General features: G+C 45.2%; 1 protein-coding gene across 2 annotated transcripts in view; it reads left to right on the top strand.

Annotated features, from left to right (window-relative positions):
* The window catches only part of LOC119169732 (MAM and LDL-receptor class A domain-containing protein 1-like), a 336454-nt gene that overhangs the window by 170082 nt on the left and 142702 nt on the right, over positions 1–23670 (top strand). For both annotated transcript variants that reach the window (XM_075886851.1, XM_075886852.1), the window contains exons 23-26: positions 5718–5852; positions 8077–8212; positions 9720–9828; positions 11810–11891. In XM_075886851.1, the coding sequence (XP_075742966.1) occupies positions 5718–5852; positions 8077–8212; positions 9720–9828; positions 11810–11891 (462 nt within the window). The remainder of the gene's footprint in view (positions 1–5717; positions 5853–8076; positions 8213–9719; positions 9829–11809; positions 11892–23670) is intronic.

Here is a 23670-nt window from a genome sequence, read left to right as displayed (position 1 = left end):
CAAGGGTCACGAAGGTTGACAAGCCAACACAACGAGTGGTGGTCGGTTACGACTGTGAATGGGCGTCCGTACAGGTAAGATCTAAACCGCTGAATTGCAAATAATACCACCAGGCATTCTTGTTCCTTAACAGTGTAGTTTTGTTCCGGCCTGCTTAGGGAGCGACTTGCGTATGCGATGACGTGTTCGCGGTCACCGTAACGTTGTACTAGGACGGCGCCAATACCTATGCCACTAGCATCCGTATGAAGCTCTGTCGGAGCAGAAGGACTGAAGTGCTGAAGGACGGGTCGTGACGTCAGCAAAAACTTCAATTGACGGAATGAAGAATCGCACTCCGGAGTCCACTCAAAGGAATTGTCCTTTCGTAAGAGGCATGTGAGAGGATACGGCAAACTTCGGAATAAAGCGGCGGAAGTACGAACAAAGCCCCAGGAAACTACGAAGCTCTTTGACGGAACGCGGCGCATTGAACGCCTCAACTGCTGCTGTCTTCTGGGGGTCAGGGCGGATGCCATTCTTGTCAACGAGATGCCCGAGCACAAGCGTCTGGCGGTCTCCGAAGAGGCATTTCTTCGAGTTTAAAATTAGGCCAGCGTTTCGGATGCAGTTCAAAACAGTATCCAGACGAGAGTTGTGTTCCCTGAACGTGCGGCCAAAGATGATGACGTCGTCGAGGTAGCACCTGCAAATGTTCCACTTCAAGCCACGCAGAATGGTGTCCATAAACCTCTCGAAGGTTGCCGGTGCATTGCACAGTCCAAATGGCATTACGTTGAATTCATAGAGCCCATCAGGGGTTACAAAGGCAGTCTTTTCCTTGTCCTCTGGATGCATCGGAATTTGCCAATAACCGGATCGTAAGTCTACGGAGGAAAAATAAGAGGCCGAATGTAAGCAGTCTATTGCGTCCTCTATACGGGGCAGCGGGTATACGTCCTTTTTAGTCACGGCATTCAGTCGGCGATAGTCGACGCAAAATCTCCAAGATCCATCCTTCTTCTTAACAAGGATTACCGGTGCTGCCCACGGACTGGCTGACTCTTGTACTACTCCCTTTTGCATCATTTCCTGCACTTGGTCGTTGATAATTTGTCTTTCTGACGGGGAAACACGATACGGTTTTTGGCGAATCGGACTTGCCGCGCCAGTGTTGATGGTATGGCGCGTTCGAGACAGGGGGATAGGGATTACTTTGCTCTTCTGCGCAAAGTCAAATACTGAAACGTGCTTCAACAGCACATTCATTAAAGTTTGGCGCTCGCTTGAGCTAAGCGACTTATTTATCGTTGCCATAAGCGCCCCGTCTAAATTGTGACAACCAGTTCCGTCACGTTCTTCCGGCACGTCTGTGAGCTCGACCACTGATAAGGTTGCGTGTTCTTTGCTGACCGAAGCTAATTTCAAACCATTGGGTAAGGTCACGGGCTCAGAGGAACAGTTTACAGTCCATAGGCCAGTTCTTCCGCCATCAATCGACACCACACAATGGGGAACCAACACATTCTTCTTCACGCAGTTTATGTGCAATGGTTCTACGCTCGCATCGAAGCTGTCAGAATCAGCGCCGCGACAAACAGCAGGAACACGTACGGTAGACAACGCAGGTATGAACGTATCGCCACAGACACACAGCATAGTTTGGTCATTCGCTGGAGTTTCCAGAAGTTCTGAAGGCATCTGGCCACTCACAAAGACTTTCCCCGTGCGACAGTCTACAGTGGCACCACATTCTCGCAAGAAGTCCATGCCGAGAATGACATCATGTGTCGACCGAAGAATAATCGCAAACTCTGTCGTTATCATAAGGCCTCCCAAAAATACCTCAGCACTACACACACCAATAGGGCGCAATGGCTCTCCACTCACTCCACAGAACGTCGAAGTTTCATCCCAGGTAAAAACAACTTTCCGCCCTAACACGTCTTTAAAAGAACCACTCATCACGTAAATCGTTGCACCTGTGTCCACCAACGCCATCACAGGCACATGATCCACCAAAACACGCACTTTGTTTTTAAACATGCACACAGGAGGTATTTCTCTTAGTAGCACGTTTCCAGCGACCTCACCCCCATTGGCCGCGCTGGCTAGTTTTCCGGTGGCGAAGAGGGCGCTTTGCGACGCAGCGGTGAACGAGAACGATGAGCACGAGGTCGCGGTGGGGGCGTTAAACTCCTGTCAGATGCCGGGGAGTAGTTGCGGAAGTTGCTGGGCCAATAGTTGTCATCAGGTGGTATGTGGGCCGGCCGCCGGACACCATGAGGCTGTTCGAAGGGTCGTGAAAAATCGCATGGTTGGTGATACCGAGGAGTCACCCGACGGTTGCAAAATCGCGATATGTGGCCTGGCACACCGCAGGAATAGCACACCGGCCGAGGTCGAAACGTCGGCCGCTCGTCGATGAATACAGCGTCATCATTTGCTCTTGTGTGACGGATGTACTGGTTGGGTGCGTCGTACCGAGACGTCGGGCGTCGAGGAGGCATGCGCTGAGAGCGTCGGTCATACCGCGACGCGGGAAATCTGGTTGTCATTCTTGACTGTGGGGCTGGGCTGTACTCCACAGTTGCCGCGCTCATCGTCGGTTGCCATTGGGTCAAAGGAGGCACATCCATAGCCTCACGTGGCAGACACAACTCGCGATGGTCAGCTGTCGAACACGACATTTCTCGGTGCGACAGTTCCTCACGAACAATCTGTCGAATGGTAGAGAAAAGGTCGAGGCCAGGATTCGTGTCCACACTGGCAACAGTTGTAACGTTAGCCAGCCGACCAAACTTGGGCGCAATTCGACGCATCTTGAGCGTTTCAAACGTTCGGCAATGCTGAATGACGTCGGACACAGAACTGAGGCTTTCTTTTCCAATTAGAAAATTATACACGTCCTCAGCAATCCCCTTCAGCAGATGCCCAACTTTGTCCTCTTCCGACATGGTAGCACAGACCACCTTGCACAGCCTTAACACTTCTTCTATGTAAGTGGTGCATGTCTCACCTGGTAGCTGTGCCCGTTGCGACAGTGTTTGCTCAGCCCGCTTCTTTCTAGCAACCGAGTCGCCGAAACACGCCCTGAGCTCTTCAACAAAAAGATCCCACGTCGTGAGTGCGTCCTCGTGGTTCTCGTACCATAGCAATGCTGTGTCGGTCAGGGAGAACACTACGTTGGCTAGCATAGCGGCTGCATCCCAACCGTTGGACTTGCCCGCACGTTTGTACTTGGTGAGCCAGGCGTCGACATCTTCTTCGGCTTTTCCTCCGAAGGGCGGTGGAACTCGGTAGTATGGAAGCGGGCCAGATGGTGCCGTCCTGGAAACGCCTGCTTCTTCGGGCATGTCGAAGTCACTCACGGCAGATGGTGGGAGACCGGCAAGTCGACGGCTTCGTCGAAGCTGTGGCAGTGATCGTTCCGTAGTTGAAGCGCTTACCCCGCACCTCCACCACTCTGTTACCTTTGAAAGAGACTGGTAGACGTTGAAAGGGGCCGTTTATTAGGTCGCGAGGGGCAGCTCAGAAGCGGCCGACTGGGTAACGATCCTCCTGATCCTCTTCTTCTTCTGTCGCTCTGGGCGACAAGTGCGTTCACCGTATACGCTTCTTTTTCTTCGTGCATATACGCAACAATATATATAATATGACTAGTTTTGACAACACGCCATGCTCATTCTGCGCTCGCGGTCATTTCGCTTGCTTCACGTATAACAAGGTTGGTGTTACGGGGCTTGAATAGTTGATGAAAGTGCTTGACTGGTCCAAACATGACAATCATTAGGTGCGTGTCACATAAGAACATGACTACATGCCGTGCTCATGGTAGGCTCGCGGCCGTTTGACTAGCTTCACATATACCAAATTTGGTGTTACGTGATGTAAATACATGACAAATGTATATCACTGGTGCAAACATGATAATCATGGCATGAGCGTCATGCAAAACATGACTACATGCCACGCTCATGGTTTGCTCGCGTCTGTTTAACTAGCTTCACATGTACCAAATTTGTTATTACGTACGTGAATAGATGACGAACATAAATGACACGGCCAAACATGATAATTATGATATGTGTGTCATCTAAAGCATGACCATATACAACGCTCATACTGTGCCCGTGGTCGTTTCGCTCGCTGCACATATACCAAATTTGGCATAACGTGACGTGAATAGATTACGAAGATAAATGACACATTCAATCATGATAATGGTAGTATGGGCGTCATCTACAGCATAATTGAGGTCCACCTCGTCACGTTTTGCACATTTTATAGCGAAATATCAACCTTCCTCATTCGTGCTTTGCGTCACATTGATACCCATAAAACGTGAGATCTGCCAATTTTCGAGTGTTTGCGTTTTAAGATGCACGTACTTCGATAGAGGCGGGAGATATAGACCCACAGCACGAAAAGAGAGCGTATTCTCGCGTGTGTCTTCTGTTATTTCTTGTCACCCGATGGTCAAAAGTAGTAACTATTCCAAGCTTTTCATTTCAGCTAGATGATTGTACAATAAAACTTGTTAGACTAGTTGGTTATTCGTTATATTGTTTAAAAATTGAGCGGAGTCTTGACTTTTGCAAACACTCACACACTCACACACACCCAGCGTGCAGCGCTGCGGGTCAAGTGTGTTAGCAAGTGAATATGTGAGTGTTTGTGTGAGTATTTGCGAGAGTCAAGGTTGCGCTAAATTCTTACAATAGGCAATTGTAACCTTTGAACTTACTGTCGCTATGACAATTTTAAATTTGAGATTATGAGAACAGCCATGTGTTCAGTACCAGAAACTGTATGATGTAAGTTCTACACTTTGATTTGTGCCGCAGATGTTGTAAAAAGTCACAGCTTTGCCGCAAAGGTGAAGCAATTAACGCAGTATCAACGAATTGAAAGGTCACACACATAATGGCAAGCACATCGAAACGTGCCCCGTGTTTCTCACGCAGAAAGACGCACGAAACGTACTCACAGGTACAGATTAACGTGAATAAGCGTCTCAGTCGTTACTTTGATGTGTCTTAAAAGCGCGCCCTTTTCGCAAACGGAGGCTGTACAACAATTGCAGTGACTTTTGTGCTCCTGGTAACTACAACAATATTGTTCCGACGAAACTAAAAGTCTAGCCAAGACGTACAATTCGGTCCACTGCAACATAAGGGCGCGCTCGAGCGTACACTCCCTTACTCCCTACGCAGACCAAAGTACGTGTGATAGATGAGAGCCGCCGCACGCTCACTGCGTCATCTTGCTTATAATGCTGAAAACACCATAGCCCCCCCCCCCCCCGAGATGCCCGCAAACAGCGGTAACTGGTAGATATGAATAGCTTGCCGTTTGTACATTCGAGGAGGTGCCTCTCGGTGATTCAGTGGTTACCTCCTCGCATTCTCTGCGCGGAGGTTCCACGTTCGATTCCGCACGCCAGTGTTTTTCTGGGATATTTTTCTTTTTTGCATTTTTATGGATACGGATACGTATACGGTGAATGAGATCGATGCCGACGTCAACGCCAGCGGCGAAATCCAGCCGAAAGTGTATATACTCTTCCTATTGCAATAAAAACAAGTGAAGTGCTTGTGCGTTCTATTATGCTTGTATTCTAAATATATATTTGTAGGACGCTAACGTATTATATCCTATAATTTCAAAATTACGTCGGATTTATGACTTCAAGGGTATATTTTAAAATGTGGCTTCCCTTCTACATTGAAATGCAGTACATTGCACTTTTAAAGACGGAAGCATGTGTGGTTGGCAGTCGAAGAGCAGCGCAATCGCGTGGACGCTCAACGACCCTTCAAAAAAAGTGCCCGACTACCCACGGTTTGACCACACACTTCGAGCTTACAGAGGTGAGTATCAAGTCAATAAACAATGAAGCAATCGCCAGCAGCTGGAGACTCGTGCTACACCCCAACCACTTTCAGGAGAGCCAGTATTGTGTGTAGCTTAGCCACAAAACACAGTACAATAATAAAGATACGGAAGCAGCACGAGGCTGTAAGTGGTGAGATGGGGCATGAAGAAATTATAATTGACAGCTGTGTGAAAATACTAAAAGCACTACTAATATAATAACAGCAAATAAACCAAGACAAGCACACTTGACTTGACGTGTGGCTTTTTAACTGTAGTGTAAATATTGTCACCTAAATAGACTCAGCAGCACTTCTTTAACGAGCCAAAGAATGCAGTGACCAAAGAGTCTTTCACCTCTCGAAATAACCACAGCAAAAGTTTTGAGGATCCTTCCAGTACGAGCGCATTTACAAAGATTTGTCATCCACTCTGCGATTGCATTCTTATCTCGTGCCGACGAAAGCGTTGGAAGCTACGCAGGGAGGGATGGCATGGGGGAAGCAAATGCGTCACGCGTGGCTCGCGACCTTGAGCATTTTTTATCTTCCTTCTTCGAATGCATGGCTTTTCAGTGGTGCTGTTGCTCGTGCACACGCAGACAATTCACGGCCCCCCGTGGCAGCTGGAGTAAGGACTGAGCGCGCTATGTTCAAATCAGCCAATGGCTGATACAATCGCTGTGCTGAGTGATTGAGATTTTTCCGCCATTTGTCGATAGAAGAGAGAGAGATATTTAACTGACTTTTATATTTTATTGTTCGTACTAGGAACGTTAGGGAGAACCAGAATCAGAGCGCACGTAGGTGCGCCAGTGGCTTTGTTACATGATATATTTTATCTCAGGGGCATTTGTAGTGAGCAGAAAAACGCCAATAAACAACTGAAAAGATCGAGACTGTCTAATAGGGCGTTTTGCAAACGAATGTACAGCTTTTTCTTTGGGAACGTTTGACCCATCTTCATGATTTTTGATGTTAGTTAATTAAAGTTAGTGTCTAATTAAACAAATATTCGGAACACAGAAATTAGTATGACTAAATCCAGGTAATGGTCAGCAACTTGCACTTTCTCGCATCGTCTTGGTGTGTGTCAGCTTATTTCTACACTATATCTAGAGATCACTGGGATGCCCTCTATGTGACGGTAGAATTCCACGTATTCCGAAAATAGCTTGTTTGTTTTCTTTATGCCTTTCTCTGTGAGAAGATTTCCATTAGGTCGGTAGTATTACTTTTTTAAATAAAATTTCTGAAACATTAAAGAGCCCTTCTGACGTTGGCTAATTTTAGATAACCTTATGTCTCTTCAAGAGTTCTAGACTACATACTGCAGTTCTAGACTACAAAGAGATGACTACAAACATGAAAGGCGCAAGAAAGAAATTATAGATTGCTTGGTTGACTTTATTTCTAGTTATTATGTTAAAGTAACAATGGAAGGGTGAACTACTAACAGAAATTTCGCTACTGATTGATATGTGGGGTTTAACGTCCCAAAACCACCATATGATTATGAGAGACGCCATAGTGGAGGACTCCGGAAATTTTGACCACCTGGGGTTCTTTAACGTGCACCCAAATTTGAGCACACGGGCCTACAACATTTCCGCCTCCATCGGAAAGGCAGCCGCCGCAGCCGGGATTTGATCCCGCGACCAGCGGGTCAGCAGCCAAGTACCTTAGCCACTAGTCCACCGCGGTGGGGCAGAAATTTTGCTACTGATATCGTAACATCGCTATTAGAATCAAGCAGTTTTACTCTTTTAGGAAACGTTTATCCCTTGACTCCGGGTTACATATACACACACAGTACGTTCATAAGGGGATTAATCAAATTAAAAACGCCTAGTCGCAGCCAGATTAGCTTAGCCGAATTAGTGTAAGATATATTTTCTGTGAGGCTGCAGTTATAGTACAAATAAAATGTGATTCGATGGCATCATCTATCTTAAACGAATATTAGCGCGACGCAAACAGGGACGGGATAGAAAAGACAAACTACAGCGCTGCCCCGTCTTTTTTTTCCCATTCCTGTTTACGTCGCCCTAATATTCGTTTATTCAGCAAAATGTTAACAAAGGCAGGCCGACAATTTAGGCCATGTTCCCGTAAATTCGGAGAGAATGTGGATAACATGTTTGAACAGCTGCACAACAAAGCTAAGAATGTCATCAGCAAGGCAAACAAATATTTAACGTAACTTGTTTTTATTTTACAGGTCGCTTCATCTTCGCAGAAAACAAAAACATTTCAAAGAAGACTGCACTTCTTAAGAGCCCCATGTTGAAGTTGATTGCGGCAGGCGGGGCATGCTTTAGCTTTTGGTACTTTTCTGTTCACGACAAACACAGCGAGTGAGTATAACTGCAAGTGCATTCTGGGCACCTCAATAGAGTGCAAAAGTTGGACATGGATAGCTCAATACATTTTGTGTGCGTGCGTTTTGTACGGATATTCATTCGGGCTAACAAATGCATATGTTATAGTTATCAGGACGACGGCATTTCACGCCACAAATCCTCAAAAATTTGTTTTATCTGGGGTTTCACGTCCCTAAAGGTACACTCACATGAGGGAACGGAGGAGGAATTTTCGCAGCGGATGGCGCATCACGTGACGTACGCGTCATCGAAACGGGCCGTCCTCGCTTCATCCGCTCTCCTCCGCTCGCGACACGGATGGAAATGTGTAGCCGCTATATTGATCCCTCCGTTTGACGATCGTCTGCTCTCGATGGAGAGGATTCAGCGTAAATTCTGTTGGATTGGCATGGCTAAAGCAGGCAGCCGGCTTCAAATTCATGTGTTTTATACTCAGTGACGACTTTTCTTGGCACTGAAAAGAAAGCTGTACGGAGGCGGAGCTTTTGCATTTGTACCAATGCGCGAAGTAGTTCCTTTTGGCACGTGTCTTGAAACGCTGCGGAAAGTTAAGAAGGTGCCCCATCAGCATTTCGTGTAGACGCAGACGCCGCTTAGCGCTTGAGGTGCACGTAAAAAGGCGGGACTTTCTCATGCGTTCAAAAACGCGAATTCACAACAGATAAATTAAAGTAAATACGAATGTCTCAATAGTGTCGACTGCTTCCTTCCTCATATAGCTCCATGTAGAAAATAAAGGCGGAACATTTATGTTTCACGTTGAAAATATGGGTGCCACTTTGGCCCAATCTGCGCTGGCGGCACGATGCAAGTGATTTGGCTCCGTAACTTTTCCTTCCGTGCCAAGAAAAGTCGATATTATGCAGGAGAATTCCGAGAGCGTAGCTCCGGCTGTGTGCATGTGACGTGACTGCTGCTGCGCCAGATTAAACTAGTCACGTGACTATTCGGTCCGCGGAAGGTGGCATTTAGCTCTCGCGTGTGAATCTAGCTTAAAACACCGTATTAGGTTATGAGGGATGCTGTAGTGGAGGGCTCTACAAATTTTGACCGTCTGGTGTTCTTTAACATGCACGGACGTCCCAGTACACGTGCCTCTACCTTTTCGGCTCCATCAAAATTCAATGGCCCAGGCCAGCATCGAACCCATGACCTTCGGTTCAGCAGCCGAGCCCCCTAGCCACTGTTCCACCGAGGCGGACAAAGCCTCAACCCCTTCACGTTTTTTAAATATTTTCGACTATACTAATACATCATCTATGATATACTTGGTTTCTTGCTCTATAGTTTTCATTATTTTTGTATCTAGCGAATAAAGATGAGCGCACGAAATTCCCTGACTTTCCTCATTAAATTGAAGATAGTAATAGAAACCTACTAATGAGGGCACGTCACAAAAACGACGAAAAGGGGGTTTGGTCATGTGCTGCACCTTTTCAAACAGCCTGACTTAGGGGATGCTTTATGACACTGTTTGCAGAATTTCCGTGTTCATGGGAGAACAAGAACTCTTTTACACAATTACACGTACTGGCCACCGCTGGGAGCACACGCTGGCTAACTTCACCATACCAGAGGGAAGTGTCGAGGTATGTTTCTTTTTTCCTTTCGGGTATATGTATTCCGCACTTAAGTTATCGACGGCCGCACTCTATTCTTTACAACGTCTGTGCCACAAACCCTGCCGTCAAATTCCGCATCAATTCGGGGCCGAAGCACCCACAAAATATTGAGGGATGAAAATAATCATGAAATTAGGGAGCCCTCACAATTCCCAAAGACATCTGACCAGAAAAAAAGCATAATCTTTCTGAGATATTTTAGCCTCGTTTTTCCGAATTAACTCGTGTTCTTGTTGCCGCTAACGCCCTAGAAGGGTGCGCGGCATGATCACACTACCTGTCAAAAGTGTGGTGCAACTTTCGCACTGCCTTTTATAGATGTCGTCACCACACCGCGTTCACATGGTGCGGTTTTGTGATCATCTTGGACATATTATTTTCCATACGTTAGCTACTGACACGTTCACTGTAAAATTGCACACATCGGCAGTAAACTTTAGAAAAGCTTATTTTGAGGCATGAAACCGCCTAAAAACTTATGAAGTTTTCGCTCGCGAAACTGCGGCATTCGCACATGCGTGATACTTTTATTCTGATTTTATAGGGCAGTAATGTCACATGTGAAAAATATTAGATGCCATGAAAAATATTTTGTAGGTGTCAATCGCGAGACGTAGGAAGATAGAGGGCAGATAATGACAAGGCATGCCGTATGATATGAGAATATGAAAGCCTGCTCAAATAGGTGCACTCTCCAGACTTTCGTCACGAGGTTGGCGCCAGGTGACCATTCCATCAGAGAATGCAACGTGCAGTGGAAAGCACGGGCAATAAACTAATGACACAATTGTCACAGTTGTATAGCTCTCATGACAAAATCATGAGAGCTGTCATCAAAATCTGGAGTGCATAAAGTCGTATTAACATCTAACAGTACATGCCTTACTCCCAAATGTATGACGATAGACAGCAGCCACACTAAACTTTTATCACAAGCCTAAGTTCAACAGCTTGTAGTATTTCTTTTTAGCAATCTTGAGCTACAATTTCTGCTCCGGTCATTATAATCTTTTTGGAAGCATGGGCCCCCTTTCTTGATTCCTTGTACATGGTGTACGAGATGAACGCACCTTCCCAAGTTTATGAAAAGTTCTTAGCATATCTGATATTCATTGCGATGTATGTAACGTGGTTAGGGGGGTTGCATAGCCTCCAAAGGCCCAGAGTGAATACAGAACCATGGAGTCCTTAGACTTTCATAAATACTTTTTCCGAGTGTAATGGTGAAAGGCATTGCGCTGTTTTTTTTCTTGTTATTTTGTTGTGCATGGCCGCTGCTGTTGTCTAATGTATTCAACGTTGGGACTATTGGGGAGGGGGGGGAAAGCGGGTATGTTTAAGGGAAAAAAATTACAGTAGGCGCAGCATGTTTTTTTTCTTTTTCTAATTCTTAAGAAAACAATATATAGCACGTGCAAGAATTTATAGAGAAGTATACCCCCATTTGAGATGGCTGACGTAAGTCACTCACGCTAATTCTCGCCATTTCCACCGATCCTGGAAAGGTGAGAAACTGAGTGACTTTGACCATATTCGATAAATTTCAACGAACATTCCAATAGCAGCTAAAAACATTCTTCCAAGCAGGAAACAAGTGCTTCGAAATGCATTGCATGCTGTGTTTCATTCTACAATATGCTGAAAAAAAATCCCATTGCCACGTATCAGGAAGATAGTGATATGCTTGGATGTATAGAGTTGGTAAAGTTTAGACGGTAGCTAAATTGAGCACTCTCGGGGTTTAGACTTGTACTCTGTATTTACTCACGCAATGTGTGCAATCACTCGAATCAACACAATTTATCATTGAAAGTTCTCGTAAATGCACATGAAAAAACCCGAGCATGTTTTGCTATACTGAATTTTTCCCATATAATTGGTGGAATCACGTAAGAGGCTTTAAAGAATTCGCGTGTTCTCCTAAAAGAGACCATTCCTACCTGTGCAGCTGGAAATCCGGGCTTCCATAGAACGAGGTATGCTTGCTCTAGACGACCTACATTTGACTGCTGGACCATGCCCTCAGCGAGGTTTGTTCACTCTTTTTCTTCAGTATAAATTACATTGTAACTGTCATGACCATAAATCACATTTTAACTGTCAGCTAACTTTGCTTACACACAGTAAGTAGTATGACTTGTGAATACATTTTCTTCTTTCTTGGGGAACCCTATCATTTGCATGTTTTCGGCAGTCTTTGTTAAAGTCACGGAGCTCTAACAAGCCGTCGAGATGAATGCGATGGGCTACAGCTTTTTCAGTTGAGAGATCATGCATAGCTTTTGACGGATTAGTTTCCTGTGAGACGGCTTAAGTTAAGGCCTAAATTGTATGCTATTTGATGTGTTCAATGCCTCAAAAAAGCTTGAACAAAATTCTCTAAAGCACTGCAGTCTTCAATCGCTCTACACAGAGCGTATAACGTCCGCATACATTGCACTCACTAGCCAGATACACAACTCGCATGGTGCACTTAAATGTTTCACAGTCCACGCCATCTTCTGGCTGAAAGAACCACTGATAGCGAAAGATTTTTTTTTGTATTGTTTACAGTAATGTTTTGCCTTGCATCTCGTAATGCCGAAGATGAATCCTAAATGTTTAACGCATTGTGTATAAAATGCATTGTAATTAGGAGCGATTGTCTGCCAGTTTGAAACGCCTGCCTAAATACCACAACAAACTAGCACTTGCGTCTACGAGGCAGCGCATGCGACTACGTGCATGCGCACAAGCTTCGGTGATGCTGAACGAGCCGTTTTCAAATAGGGTGTTGCAGAATATTCTATTGGAGCGGGCCAGAATATCAAAGAAGACGAAGTGGGGACAGGCTCGCTCTTGAGAGCAAACGATCTTGGCTCGTGCTCGTGCGCTCGAACACGCAAGTAGCTGGTCGTGCTTGCTCTGGGGTTTTGGCCTAAGTTTGTGTAGTGGCTGTGGTTTCTTTGTCTTTATTAGGTGTTCCTATAGTGCTTTTACAGCTAAGTAAGCGCTTTTAGCGCTAAAAAGTTCACTTAGATGCAGTTTTCTTCACCTGGACCAGGGGCTTGCCCCTGGTCTGCTTCACTTCCGCCACAGGATATACCAGTGGATCAGTTTCTACGCAACGGCATTCCCGCAGTTCCTGTGGCCCTCGTCCCTAGCAACGACGGCTTCATTCGGATGAAGAATCCGAAAGTGATCCAGGCGGAGCTTAGAGCTGTGACGTCTCACTTTCACAGCATCACAGAGGTCCGCCAGTTCGGCAGAGGTGGTGTTCTATGTTTTTCATCTGATCAGCTCTGTATCCAAGATCTATTGAAGTGCTCGAGTTTCGCGACCAATCCGGTGAGCGCCTTTATTCCCCCGCATCTGGCATGTGTGAAAGGTATTTTTCGCGGTGTCGATGTTAACTTGACCCCGTCTGAGGTATTAGAGATGTTTGCCATGACTGGTGCTATTTCCGTTTATAGGTGTGCACGACTAGTAGAGAAGCAGAAGACGCCGACTGAGTCGGTAATTGTAACTTTTGCTGGAGTGAATCTCCCAAGCGAAATCAAGGCATGGCCACTAATATACAGAGTGGAACCGCTATCACCGCGACCACTCCAGTGTACGAAGTGCTGGCGATACGGTCACACTATTAAAGGATGCAGGTCAGAACTCAGATGCCGAGTGTGTGGTGACAACCACGAAACAAATTACTGCAAAGCTAAAGAAGAGAAATGTTGTCTCTGCAACGAACAACACTGTGCAGATAATCCTGATTGTTCTGCAAAGGCTCGAGAAATGCAAATTCTTGAAATAATAGGGCGTAGGCGCTGTTCTCGACGAGAAGCCCTAGCGGAAATACAGACTAGAACTCAGGGGTATGCCAGTGTTGCAGCACGACATCTCTCGGAAATAAATGGGCCGATTTCCCTGAATATAGCGGAGGCCATAGAAAAGGCTCTAGAAAAAGCCATGGAACGACTGACTTCTAACCTTTGCGATTCTCTATCTCAAGTTTTGGCTAACCAGATGACTCGCATATTTGGTACAGCGGGAGAGTCAGGCCTAGTATCCCAACATGTTGAGAGTTCACGACCAATAGCTGACGGTGAATCTGAAACTGCGCCATCGTCTTATCAGCCCGCAGGAGCCTCTGCAATAGGTGTTCACAGCCAAAATGAGGAATTTGAAACCGCACCATCGTATTCTCCGTCTACAGCACCCTCTGCAGTAGATATACAGAGTGTAAGTGAAGACAAAGCTGCATATACAATAGATTCCGATGACATGGATTTGGACCCTAGGTCCCTGAAGAGATCTAGATCCCCTGTGTCAAGGAAAACTAACTCACCGAAACAAACAAAGAACAAAAAGTATCTGAAAGAAAAGGAGAGCCTTTCAAAGAGGGATTTCTTGAAAGAAAGCATTCTAGAGAAAGCTATAGCGGAAGCAGCTCTTTCGAAACCATAGGGTCGCTTAAGATTCTCCATTGGAATTGCCGATCAATCCTTTCTGCATCTACGGATTTGATATACTTGACTTCTAAATTCGCTCCTGATATTATAGCATTACAAGAGACATGGCTATCTGTACATAATTTGTTCCATTTAAATAACTTCCAATCTTTTCGATTAGACCGTCCATCGAGAGGTGGGGGTCTAGCTCTCTTTATTAGTAATAGAATTAGTATGAAAGTCAAATGCTCATACAAACATATGTCGCCAGAATGCGAAATTTTGGCAGTAGACATTACACTGCCCAACTGCTCTCCCTTCACTTTAGTTAATATGTATTTTCCGGATGGAGTTCAAGACACACGAAGTTTGGATCTAGCTACAAAATCGTGGTGCAAAGACAAAGTTTTAGTTGGAGACTTTAATTCCCAACACACGAGTTGGGGTTTTAGAACTGATCTTAGTGGGAAACGCTTGTGGGAGTGGACAATGGACAATGACCTGACGTGCCTCAACGTCAGAACCCCCACATTCATTCGTAATCACTCCAGGTCGGCCTTAGATTTAAGTTTTGTCAGTTCAGCCATTAGTACTTCTTCTTGGAAAGCGCTGGACTGTGGCACCAACAGTGACCACTTACCGATAAGTTTTGAAATTTCTTGTCCGATAATTCCATCTTGTTCAAATGTAAGAGTATTTGTAAATTACACTAAATTTAGGAATGACCTGAAGTCAGCACTGGCTTTTCACTCGGAAGAGAGCGATGATAAAAAAGCACTGAAAATAAACGCAGTCATTAAACAATCCTACAAAAGAGCCGAATTTACTGTTGAATCCACAAAAAGAGTATACAGCCGTTGGTGGAATGATGAATGTACAAGAGAGCACCGAAGACGTCAGGCAGCTTGGAAGCAGCTCTTACATAATCAATCCCCACAAAACTGGGCCGATTATAAATTCATTGCTGCGGGCTTTAAAAGAACGGTAGCTCAGGCTAAACAAGATTATGACAGAAGACATTATGAATACCTGTCGAAGCCTAAACATATGAAAGCACTGTTCCGATATATGAGAGCTCGGAAAATCTTGCCATCACCAGGTAATGTAGCTTTTGATAATCTGACGGCACAAGAAATGACCACTACCTTAGAGGCTATCGGTAAAGGTCTGGAAAGCAGATTCACTTCAGTAGTGCCAAACAACTGGCACAAGTCTACGACAAAGTCTGACTTTGAAGAAGTGACACAGACTGAGGTATCCAACGTGATTAAACATTTACCCTGTGCATCTCCTGGCCCAGATGGAATCACAGTACCCATGATTAAAATTCTGTTCAATTTATCGCCTCGAGACGTCGCCAATGTTATTAACTACTCCTTAAAAAACTCATGGGTGCCGCAGGATTGGAGGATAGCAAAGGTGATTCCTATACTAAAAAAGCCGGGTGGAGGATTAACAGTCGATAATATCAGGCCAATCTCTTTAACATCTAACATGGTCAAACTAGTAGAGAGGGTCCTACATAGCCGAGTAAGTATCTGGATGGCAGATAATTTAGTAATAAAACCGAACCAAATCGGCTTTCGTAGTGATTTCTCAATTTGGTGTGCCCATACTGATTTAGAGAGCCGAATACAGCTCGCGCGTAAAAGAAGGCAATACGCTGCTTTAGTAACGCTTGACATAGCCAAGGCGTATGACAGTGTGGAGCACTTCATATTGTTAAATACGCTAGAGAGATTAAACTTCCCACAATATTTTATTGAGTGTGTGGCAGAATTCTTAAAATCAAGAGAATTCTACTGCGTCAAGGATGGATGTTCCTCATCTAGATTTAAACAAACGCGCGGAGTTCCCCAAGGAGCAGTCTTATCTCCAGTATTATTTAATGCTTTAATGAGCACAATTCCAACAGATCAAGAAGTTACTGTCTACATTTATGCTGATGACATCGCACTCTTTGCTGCTGACTGTGGTATTTACTCATTACAACTTAAATTACAAAGATATATTAACATGTTGGAAATTTGGTTGCAGTCGATTTCGTTATCGTTAAATGTCAACAAAAGCGCGCTCATGGCGTTTCCGCTTGCAGAACCATTTTCAATTTCAATTCTATATAAACAGGAACCCATCCAGCAAGTAGACTCTATAAAATATTTGGGAATCATTTATAATGACAAACTTAACTGGAGTCCACACATAGAGTATATAACTACCAAAGCACAGCGGGCTTCAGGCTTACTACACAAGCTAAGTAACCGGAAATATGGGTTACGGAGGCACACCTTGATAACGTTGTACAAGATGTACATGCGCCCCATCATGGAATTCGGCTGCATATTATTCTCGGGTGGCCCTGCTTATAAAACGAAACCTCTAGTTGTCTTGGAGCGAGAAGCACTGCGAATGTGTCTGGGACTCCCTAGATTTGTGGCTATCAACGTACTGTACCAGGAAGCGCGCCTGCCTACACTACTTTGTCGATTTCGAATTTTGACCGTACAAGCATTTTTAAAATTTTATAGCTTACCGGCAAGAAGATCTCAATATGCTTTTATCGCAAACCCAGACGCCTTCTTCCTTGCTCATTGGCCACGGTTTCACACACCTCAGATAATGTTTGTACAAAAAAATCTACAAAGTATAAATGTGAACATTAGAAATGTAATTGAGACTAATGACTCGAATTGTCATGTTATTATTGAGTATGATGATATATTCCCGCAAAACGCCAAATTACAATCCCTCAAATTTTTAAATAGCATATTATTAGATTACTTAGAGCATGCAAAAACTAAAAATATAATAGCCACAGATGCTTCCGTAAATAATCAAAAGGCAGGTGTAGGCATTGCCTCTGATTTGCTTGACTGGTCCTTTTCAGTGAGACTGCCTGATTTTACTCCAGTTTTTGAAGCGGAGCTCTTGGCGATTATTTTAGCTCTTCGAAAACTTCCATCAAATCAAAACAATGCAGTAATAATGACGGATTCTCTTTCAGTTTGTGCAGCTCTGACAGCTTCAGAGAACTCTCGAATTCTAAGCACATTCAAAACATTAGTACCGCCGCAGTTGAGACTCCTGAGATTACTATGGGTTCCGGGTCACTGTGGATTAAGATTAAATGAATTGGCCGATTCCTTAGCTCGAGCCGCACTTAATGGGCCAGTTTTGCCCATACTGCCAGATGTAGAATATATCACGGCTATAAGATATCGAAAATCGGCAATCTCCACTGATACGATAGAAAAAGTAATTACATGGACAGACTATAACCACCTCATGTTTCCATGGCAACCCCACTGGAGTCAGTCCAGAAAGATCGAAGTCTTAATCACTAAATTTCGATGTCGTGTCCCCCCCCTAAACCTATATCTACACAGAGCTGGTCAGACAACATCACCCCTCTGCGCATTCTGCGGAGAAATGGAATCACTAGATCATTATTTTTTGTATTGTCGCCGCTACGAAATACTTAGAAAAAGGTTACTAGTTATGCCATTTCGGAAAATAGGTCTTACATTGACGGCGGAAACGGCGCTAAGCTTTGGCGCCTCAGCTTTGGGACATTGCCACAGGGATGCTTTCAATGCCGTTTGCGATTATATTCAGGCAACCAAGCGTATACCTTTGTGATCTTCAATCAAAAACAAAAAAAAATTATTTATTACTCCCAAGGGCAGAGTGAAGTAAACGCAGCTAAGTGGTAAACATAACACCTCAAATCTCAAAATTGCTCAACTTGATTTTTTTTTCGTTTGCTCTTTTTATGTTGTTTTTATTTTTACATTAGTCTTATTATAATACCAATTCATTACACATAGTTAAAATGATTATAGATAAACTGCACTACACTTTCTTGGCCAATCCCCCTAAGTGGGTATGAGCCAACCTCCCAGGGAAACAAAACAAAACAAACTCGCTCTTGAAAAGAACAGCTTGGGCTCCATGACGAATGAACGGGTCATTTCTGATTAACGCCTGCGGACCGGTTAGGTTGTTACATTTGGTGCACGAAACCCGGAATCCGCCCCTTCGAAGACTTCCTTGAACGCCACGACAACGGCGACCACTGGCCATTTATGGAAGAAGCGTGGCTCGATCAGAGCTTGTGTCACCCGAGCCCTAACACTGTTATCGGACCTGGTGGAGCAACCGGATCCTGATGCCTCTCAGACCACCGGCCACATAGATATCCTGAAAGATAAAGAAGCGGCACTTTCCGGGCTCGACGACGTCATTCTGGCAGCCACGAACGAAGAAAAGCTGGACCATGAAAGGGAAACAGCAGACGAGTACAATGCAAAGATTCTTTACACCATGTCATAAGCCAAGTTATGGCTACAGGAACGTGAGAAGGCAGCCACAACGCAAGCGCGAACCACTGGACCCGGGCCAAGCAACCTAGAACTTCCAAACTCCGGCGAAGCAGCAGGGCAGATGAGAGCACACCGTCCGCTTGCGGTTCAACTGCCAAACTCTAGATACTAACTGTTGATGGTAGTCTTTGTGGATGGCAGTCCTTTTGGGACCTTTTCGATGCTACCATTCCTAAGAATACCGAGCCACAGCGTATCAAAAAATTGAAGTACCTCCTCACCTACCAAACAAGGAGCGCGAAGCGAGCTGTCGAAGGCATTTGTTTAGAAGAGCAAAATTAAGACCTTGCAATCTAAACCCTCACGGATCGCTTTGGACTCGAGCATCTCCTTGTGATTGAGCATGTTGATAATCTCCTTGTACTATGCCCTGTGAAAAGCTCGTAAGATGTCCGAAGGCTTCGTCTGCTGCACGATAGTCAGTAGTTCCACGTTAGTGCCTTGGAAGACCTAGAAGCTGCATCCGACCAGTACCCTGTGGTCTTAAACTGTGCACTGATGCGATGTCTGCCGGAGGATCTTGCCATCTTGTACAGATAAAAATTTGAAAAATTAAACTGCGCCTCCAGCATCGCCGAAACGCATGAAGACTGAACGCGGCTAGCCAAGGAGTTACTAACGTTTCTCCGCATTCAAGTAGAAATCCGGGAAAAGGGCCGATTGCAGTCTCTTCATGCGTCGCAAGACAAACTCAGAAGCCCCATATCCGCAGAAATGTATTGTACGGAAAATATACGGTCAGCGATCACCTTCACGTGGTCTACCTTGCCCATGGGCACGGTGATCTGACAGATCAGCGTGCCCACTCTGCCACAGCAAGAATCACACCATCGCTGCCTGCAACGTCAACCTATCTACCGAAGAGAAGCGGGCAAGGCTACAGTAAGCTAATTGTTGCTTCCACTGTGGAAAACGAAACCACAGCACCAGAATGTGCAAAAAATCATTCAATCTTAGGTGTGGTAGCTGCCAGCGACGCCAGCTGACAATTCTGTGCAAGTTACCCTGGCCAGCGGGACATCCACGGTGAAAAGATGAGTCACCCACGTCTCCCGAAACCCCGTCAGGTATCATGCGAACTGTCACGAACGCCGAAAACAGTTACACCTGTAAACAGGTTTATTGGGCGAACCAAACGGGCAGGTGGACGATTCGGGATAGCGACAGGACGAGGAAGATGGAGGAGCTCGAGCGCCGATCTCGTGGTACCTTACTCTGTGATGATGCTTGTTGTTCACTTTTGTTGTCATCATTCCTTCATTATACATCGAATGTAATCCTGTATTATTGCAGAGAGGCAGAATTTGGGAAGAGTTTGGAGACCGACGACTCCTTGTGCGATTACTGTTGGATAACAGCAGTCAACACTCGTATTCCTGCAGACATATCAAAAATTTTTAAGTGATTCGTTGCACGAAAAGAACAGCTATCTCTCGTCATGTTTGGTGACTCAAGGTTATTGAGACAAATCTGCACAGATCGTGTGTACGTGTGACTGCGGAGCCAGTTCAACTAGTCCGCAATAACCGTGGAAGCATTAACGATTCCGGAAATATGCACCGCACAAGCCCACCACTCGACCCCAACATTTTGCACTGACTCGACGAACGATGGTACAATGCAGCTGACAGCTTTCAACCAAAAACGTGGTTACCGCATGATATCAGTGTCATCACAGGATCCGGCGCCTATTGGAAGGTTACCACCAGCAAAATCGACCACGTAAACAAAACGCTGACGGCCATAGAGACAATGTTTCGCTGGATCGTACAGGGATCCTTGTCGTCTGACATCATCCAGCGCCCGTAATGCGCACTGTTAGTCTTCAGCAGCAATCCTTTTTAAACGCACACAGACATATCCTTGATGTGGCGTTTTGGTGCCATCAAGAAAGATAAAGTGCATTCATGAATCCCAAACAAGCACCACCCTCCATCTGTAAGGGAGCAAGGCAGTTTGTCTTGCGACGCATGGGAATTGGAGCCGGCACGCTTGCCGACATGAAGCTCAAAACACTTCTGCTCTTGCAGGTTTTTGCGGTCTTTTGGACGGAAACTGCGCATCAGCCGTTCGGCGGGCATACAGTACACGTGTGTTCTGCCATCCCATCTGCGGATACATCACGCAAAGCGTCATCAGCTCGAGCATCTTCATCGCTGGACGAGGAGTGCTGCGATCCTTGTTGGGCCGCTTGCGTGAGCGATTACGACGGCGACAGTCGCTGCATGTGTGGAACATCATGTGACCCAGAACTGGCGTATATATTTGCGCGACACCTTGGCTGCGTGGGAATTGGAGCCGGCACGCTTGCCGACATGAAGCTCAAAACACTTCTGCTCTTGCAGGTTTTTGCGGTCTTTTGGACGGAAACTGCGCATCAGCCGTTCGGCGGGCATACGGTACACGTGTGTTCTGCCATCCCATCTGCGGATACATCACGCAAAGCGTCATCAGCTCGAGCATCTTCATCGCTGGACGAGGAGTGCTGCGATCCTTGTTGGGCCGCTTGCGTGAGCGATTACGACGGCGACAGTCGCTGCATGTGTGGAACATCATGTGACCCAGAACTGGCGTATATATTTGCGCGACACCTTGGCTGCGTGGGAATTGGAGCCGGCACGCTTGCCGACATGAAGCTCAAAACACTTCTGCTCTTGCAGGTTTTTGCGGTCTTTTGGACGGAAACTGCGCATCAGCCGTTCGGCGGGCATACGGTACACGTGTGTTCTGCCATCCCATCTGCGGATACATCACGCAAAGCGTCATCAGCTCGAGCATCTTCATCGCTGGACGAGGAGTGCTGCGATCCTTGTTGGGCCGCTTGCGTGAGCGATTACGACGGCGACAGTCGCTGCATGTGTGGAACATCATGTGACCCAGAACTGGCGTATATATTTGCGCGACACCTTGGCTGCGTGGGAATTGGAGCCGGCACGCTTGCCGACATGAAGCTCAAAACACTTCTGCTCTTGCAGGTTAGTGCTGTTCGTATGCTTGAAATTCCTAAAGCACTTTTAGCGTTGCCGGCTCCTCCCACAAAGGCATGTGTCGCGAGCACCACGGTGCGAGTGTGCACTGGAGTTAATGGGAAGCGATTTCGCTTTATTGTGAACCGAGTGCTATATGTTGCTCTTCTTCTACTACTTTCTGGAGACATTGAGCTCAATCCTGGGCCTTTCGATAAAGGTGAAATGGATTATTTGAAGAAGTTGCAGGATACTATTATGAGTAAGTTAGAGAATATTGATACTAGGATAACTAACAGTGATACTAACATAGCTGAAATAAAGAGCAAGCTAGAGATGACCGAGGGCCATATAGAAAGCGTCATGAAATTGGTACATGAGCAAGCCACTGTAATAAAGAATCTAACTCATCAGATGCGAATTCTTCAAAAGAAAAATATCGACCTCGAAAACAGAAGCCGTAGAATGAACCTTGTGTTTTACGGGATAGACGATAATGACCAGCATGAAACTTGGGAACAGTCTGAGGCCCTCGTTAAGGGCATCTGCACTGCCCAACTCGGATACGAACTGACATCAGTTCAAAGGGCACATCGCGTAGGCCGTTTTAATGAACGGAAAAAAAGGCCAATTATTGTGAACTTTTCATCTGATAAGGAAAAAGAGGTCGTCCTTAAAAAAGCCAAGAATTTGAAAGGTACACAGTACAGCATTGAGCAGGACTATTCATTCGAAACGCGCACTGTACGAAAGAAGCTTTGGGAATATGGTAAAGCGAAAAGGGCGGATAAGAAAAACCTGGTTAAGCTAAAAGCCGATAAACTGATTATAAACGGCAGAGCATTTACTTGGGATGATGAAAAGGAAGAAGTCGTTGCCTTGTCTAAACGATGACAGGAAAATTGTACCATCTGCGTTCATCGTGATTTAATTATTGCAGTAGTGAATTGCCGAAGTGTAATAAACAAAATAGACGAATTCGCTGGCTTGCTTGATACCGTGAAGGCCGATGTCGTGTTCTGTACAGAATCTTGGCTCAACCCATCCATCTCTGATCATGAAGTGTTTCCTAACAATTATACTGCCTACCGTAAAGATAGGCCGAATCATGTAGGTGGTGTTTTCTTGTTAGTTCACTCGTCCCTTTCATCCGCTAATCTTGATATCGGTAATGACGCTGTCGAATCTGTCTGGAGTACTGTTACAGTCAGTAACAATTTTTCTTTTGTAGCTGGGACGTTTTATCGACCGCCCGCCGCGAACTCCAGTATTTTGCAATTATTAGGTGACATCGTTTCACAGGCGTCTGACCGTACGATATTATTAGCAGGTGATTTTAATTTACCCGATCTAAAATGGCGAAGTCATTCATGCGAGGTGCTGCATGCCAGCCGTAATAACCTAGAAATGAAGAACATTGTTGACACTTTTGGGTTGATACAGTACGTTTTAGAACCCACAAGACTTAAGCATACCCTTGATCTTCTCTTTTGTAACTCCCCTAATTTAGTAAGTAACGTCGATATCATTCCAGGCATTAGTGACCATCAGGTTGTAGTAGCAGGCGTTATAACAAAAATTCAAAAAATCACGAAGAGTATCAGAAGAAAGTTGTTCTTTTTTGACAAAGGCGACTATCCGTCAATTTCCGCAAGGCTTCTTGATTATTTGCCTGTATTTGAATGCTTGGTAGAGGAACACAGTGTAGAGTATTTGTGGAACACATTTAAAAATAAGATACTCGAACTCTCAGAGCAGTACATACCAAGTATGGATTCGGCTAAGCTTAAGAAACGTAAAAAACCGTGGGTGACTTACAGTATTCTGAAACTAATTAAGAAACGAAGACGGGTATTCAAAAAATACAAAAAAATGAAAGGTAAAGTTCATTATAAGAAGCTACAGGAGCTAACACGTGAATATAAAGAAGAATCAGTAAATGCAAAGCAGCATTTTTTTAAACGATTGAATGAAAATATGAGTACAAATCCTAAACCTTTCTGGCAATATCTAAAGGGATGTGGGTCTGATCCGGTT

The sequence above is a fragment of the Rhipicephalus microplus genome, chromosome 2 (genome assembly GCF_043290135.1).
Source record: "Rhipicephalus microplus isolate Deutch F79 chromosome 2, USDA_Rmic, whole genome shotgun sequence".
NCBI classification, from domain to species: domain Eukaryota; kingdom Metazoa; phylum Arthropoda; class Arachnida; order Ixodida; family Ixodidae; genus Rhipicephalus; species Rhipicephalus microplus.
Note: the sequence above shows the minus strand (reverse complement) of the source record. Positions and strands in the feature narration are given on the sequence as shown.